Source organism: Chaetura pelagica, unplaced genomic scaffold (assembly GCF_000747805.2).
Source record: "Chaetura pelagica isolate M959 unplaced genomic scaffold, ChaPel_1.0 scaffold3, whole genome shotgun sequence".
Classification (NCBI taxonomy): domain Eukaryota; kingdom Metazoa; phylum Chordata; class Aves; order Apodiformes; family Apodidae; genus Chaetura; species Chaetura pelagica.
Genome location: NW_009952974.1, coordinates 5,836,462 through 5,840,804, shown reverse-complemented (window position 1 = coordinate 5,840,804; position 4,343 = coordinate 5,836,462). Strand labels below are relative to the sequence as shown.

Below are 4,343 nucleotides of genomic sequence, written 5' to 3'. Positions count from 1 at the left end.
TCTTTCCCCCTGCAGCACAGGCAGAACAAGGTGTGTTGATGGATAAATGTGCAGCGATTTCTCCCCCAGAAGGCAGACTGTGCATGTCCCATGGAATGGCCCTCATCCTTGCTGTGATGTCACGTGAAGGATATGCAGGTTGCTACAAATGGCACTGGATACCTGAATATATGCATTTACATTAGTAAGGGAAGTTTACAGCACAGAATTTAAAAAGCTTAGGAAACAAGTTCAAGGACGCTGCACTCAAATTTCTGAACCTGACTTTTTGCAGCTCAAGAAAAAGCTCCTACTCCAGTCGACTTCTGAATCAGTCATTCAAAGATGTCAGGATTAGTGACACTTTTGCCACAGCTCATCACCACCCAAATCCATTTGAAGTTGGAAGATGGGAGCAAGAGAAAGCAACTACTATATTACCTGCTCACTATTCTTCCTACAGCAGCTACCAAAGTTATTACCAAGACTTGTTTTGTGACCTGTATTTTTAAGGACAGGTGTTGCAGTCACAAAAAAACCAAAAACTGAAGTTCAAACCATATCAAAACTCACTTGACAAAGCGAGGATAAAAAATGTTTCAGCTCTAAAGCTTGACAGTCTAAATGGGTGATTTGGAGGCAATTATTTTATCAAACAGCAAATTTTCCTCCTAGACTCAATGTCCCAGGAGATGGCTCCATGAGAAAATTTATTGTTGCAACTCAGTAGATTAGAAAACTGCAAGATACAGACATGGGAGCCTGCCACCACAGGACCACCAGAGTGCCTTCAGGTGGATTAACCAAGACAACATGGCTGTAGTGAACAGCTATCTGTAACTGGCACTGCAAAATGAGCACCAGACAGCAAGAGAGGATGATAGCTGCTCTTTTCTTGTTTACATCTCTGCCCCCAAGCCAGTCACAAAGCTTTTCTTCCTCTCCATCTTGCAGCACATGCCCTGTTCTCCTGAGCTCTCCTCAAAGGCAAATGGGATGAGGCAGTGATGATTTCCATGTTCTATCCTCCCCCCTTACATCTGTCCATTCCTCCACTCGTAGTTCTACAATATTCCTTAAGGCACAGTCATGAAGGACATCTCAAGATGTGCCAGGCTTGTTCAAGTTCTTTAAGCTCTCTTCAGATTCACATCAGTGCATTCAAGCAATAAAGTATGCAATTAACTGGAAAAGTGGTTTTTAATGGCCTCACCAGTAACAAGAACCACTTGACTACTGGATAGCAAAAGTAATGTCTCCATAGTTATAATACATACAGTACAGCAAGACAGAAAGGACCTTTTGAGGCAAGATGAACATGATTCCACTCCATTATCACCTTTTTATTGTTAAAAGGACAGATCTTGACAGTGGAAAAAAAAAAAAAAAGATGTTTCACAAGAACAGGATGCAGCTTCTACTGGTCCTTCAACTCCTTCAGTCTTCTAATCGCAGATTTGACTGTCACTGCAGAGGTGGTACTGGAAGAAGAAGCAGAGTCATCTGCACGTGGCAGCAGCAGAACAAACCACACCAATGTTACTTTTTGGAGAAAGCACTAATATTTTCCAACAGTTACTGCCTGATTGCACTGTCAACCAGGAGCTAATTCCACTTTGCTTTTTCACAACAACAATGCGTAGGCCTTTGTCTAGAGATGCACATGCAACTTCACAAGCCACATCTCAACCCAAGTTACCCAGCCAGGCATCGACTGCACACACAAGCGCATGGGCTCGGGTTCCTGGTGACTGGTGTGTGGGACAACTGTGTCTTCTACCAGAACTGGAGGGGGAGGGAAGGAGAGTAAAGAAGGAGTAAGCAAGGGCACGATCGCAATAAGGATTATAATGGCTCAGTGCTTTTAAAATGGAAACAAAACACAGACGTAATTTTCATTGGACTAAAACTGGTTTTGCTGATCGTACCTGTGTTTCGGAACTGACAAAGCCTGTGTAGTAACCACCAAAAATGCTGCTTCGGCTTTGAAACAAGATGTAAGATTTCCCTTACACATTTAAGTCATAGTCAAAAGAATCAAGGAAGGAAAAATATGCCCCTGGTCAGAGGTGTGATTTATTAGAAGCTTTTGAAGATCTCTGCAGAACAGGTCAGAGGGAGAACTGTCAGCTGTCATCCACACAGCTGATTCCATCCTGAGACAGCTGAATGAACCAGCCATCTCAGCCTCTTTTCTTCCAACATCACCAAAAAAACTGGCCCAAGCACCAACACCTCACACAACCAACAACTGTGGTTCCCATCTCCAAAAAGAAATGCTACCACAGCCAAGGCAGAAACTACTTAGGTAAAAATATGTTTCAGCACATGCAGATGTTTTAATTTCTTTATATGAAATTTGGGAAAAGATGCAGAGCTTGTGTTTTTGAAGAGTAAAATAATTGCTTTGAAAAAGCACAGAGAGATAAAGACATTTTGTAGGGAACCACCAAAACCAGCAGCAGTAACATGGATAAAATGCAACTTTTCCAGAAGCTGTACAAGCTGGAAAGATTAGCAATCAAATCCAATTTGATCCATTCCAATAAAGCAGTGCAGGGAAAAAAAGCCACAACCCCACATATCACTAATCTGAGACAGATCTACTTAAAAAGTTAGTAGATTAAAATTTTGAAAAATTAAATAAAAATCTGGATTATGCCTCAGCTATGTCAGAAAAAATGCTGCTAGAGCTTCTTTATTTCCTTACTTGTAAGTCCAGGCACCACCAGCAACTGTCTTCATGCAGGATCCACAGTGCCAGATACCCACAGCCTTCCTCTTCATTTTGGTCTGTAATAAAAGGTAAAAATAAATAGAATAAAAACCCCAACCATGGCACACTCCATCAGCTGAAAAAGCCAAGAGAATTTGTACTATCATCCAAATATCATGTGAGGACAACCGCCTCACACCACAGCATTACCTGTAAGTGTAGTTAAGGCAGGCAAGTACCAGGACATGTTTTTATTCAGATTCTTCAGAACAAAGAAAACCCTTCTGAAACACTTTTTCATTTAGATATAAAGTGGGTCATTTCTATGCACATAAAAAAATTCAACACTTTTTGAATGAAAAAAATAGCAAGAAGTTACACTGGTCGTAACTGATGTCCTCACCTGTTCTGATGACATTTCTGATATTACTGCTCCCTGGACACCCAAGGGGCTCTAAACCAGAGCCTCTTTGAAGAGCACCTAAAGAGGGAGCAGTGGGCACTGAACTCCTTTCACCCAGTTAAGTCCGCATCACCTTGCAAATGTGACAGTAGGTTTGCTTAGACCTATACTGGAGCTTAGACCTATAGGCAGCTCTGCAAATGGGGGTAGCAACATTCCCACTTCACGAGACACTAAATATAAAAACTACAGATGGAGATGTTTTTAAGCTTCCAGCCACTCAAAGATACCAACTGTACAGACACTAATAAAAATTATCAGGGCAAAGCAGAAGCTGATGTGCCTCTCAAGCTGTTAAAAACCAGATTTAAGAGTGAATTTTGATTATGAACATGAGCAGGTAAAACTGCTTATCAGAAACGTCTTCTCACTCAAGAGTTATATAGCACAAAAATATAAGACTGCAATAAAGAGTTGTAGATGGAAAAAGCAAGTTCTCTTCCTTGTCCTGGTAAGCTACAAAGGTAATGAAGGGAAAAAACCAACCCAAGCCATGCATTAATTATCAGAATAACAAGCATGTTGTTTTAGTGGGGTCTTTTTATTAGATATCTAAAACATACAGTATAACATTTCTCACTGTTTTGTGTAATGAAACATACTTTATTTTCGTTTAACTACCATTTAATATACATGTCAAATCCCTACCAACTTTTTAAGTGATTCTGACAACAGCCCAAAGCTTGCAATCAACTAACCACTGTCTCAGAACCACTTGAGTTACCTTCTCAGTAGAAAAACTACCAAAGCACCACACCACATTTCTAGACTCAATAATGAAGATATTCTTAAGGGCTGCTTTAGGGAAGGAGGTCTCTCACCTTGCCACAGAAGGAGCAGGTGTACTTGGCATGCTGGCTAATTTCAATCTTCTTCACCATTTTCCTAAGGGATGCTCCGTAACGGGTACCATATTTACCCACGATCCCAACCTTCTTGGTGCGCTTAGCCTGTCGGGAGGCAAAGCAGAACCAGCTTCAGCTTCACCGAGATCACCACCCCCTCGGCTGCTCCCCTCTCCTGACACCGCAGCACCGCGCCCAGCCCCCGCAAGCTGCCCTAGAGCCGCCCAGGGCCTCTCCTGACGGTGTCAAGTGCTCATCACGGAACGGCGAGAGGCCTCGCAGCTGCTGGGGCAGAGGGGCACGTCCCGGGGGCCGAGCCGCGGTCTCCCCAGGACCGGCC

At 42.6% G+C, this 4,343-nt stretch overlaps 1 protein-coding gene across 1 annotated transcript in view; it reads right to left on the bottom strand.

Moving 5' to 3' along the window:
* Positions 1-1,298: 1,298 nt before the first annotated feature.
* Positions 1,299-4,343, bottom strand: part of RPL37A (ribosomal protein L37a) — a 4,315-nt gene continuing 1,270 nt past the window's right edge. The window contains exons 2-4 of the mRNA XM_009996241.1: positions 3,980-4,108; positions 2,690-2,772; positions 1,299-1,460 (exon numbers count right to left, since the gene is read on the bottom strand). Coding sequence (XP_009994543.1) covers positions 1,397-1,460; positions 2,690-2,772; positions 3,980-4,108 — 276 coding nt within the window. The 3' untranslated portion in view covers positions 1,299-1,396. The remainder of the gene's footprint in view (positions 1,461-2,689; positions 2,773-3,979; positions 4,109-4,343) is intronic.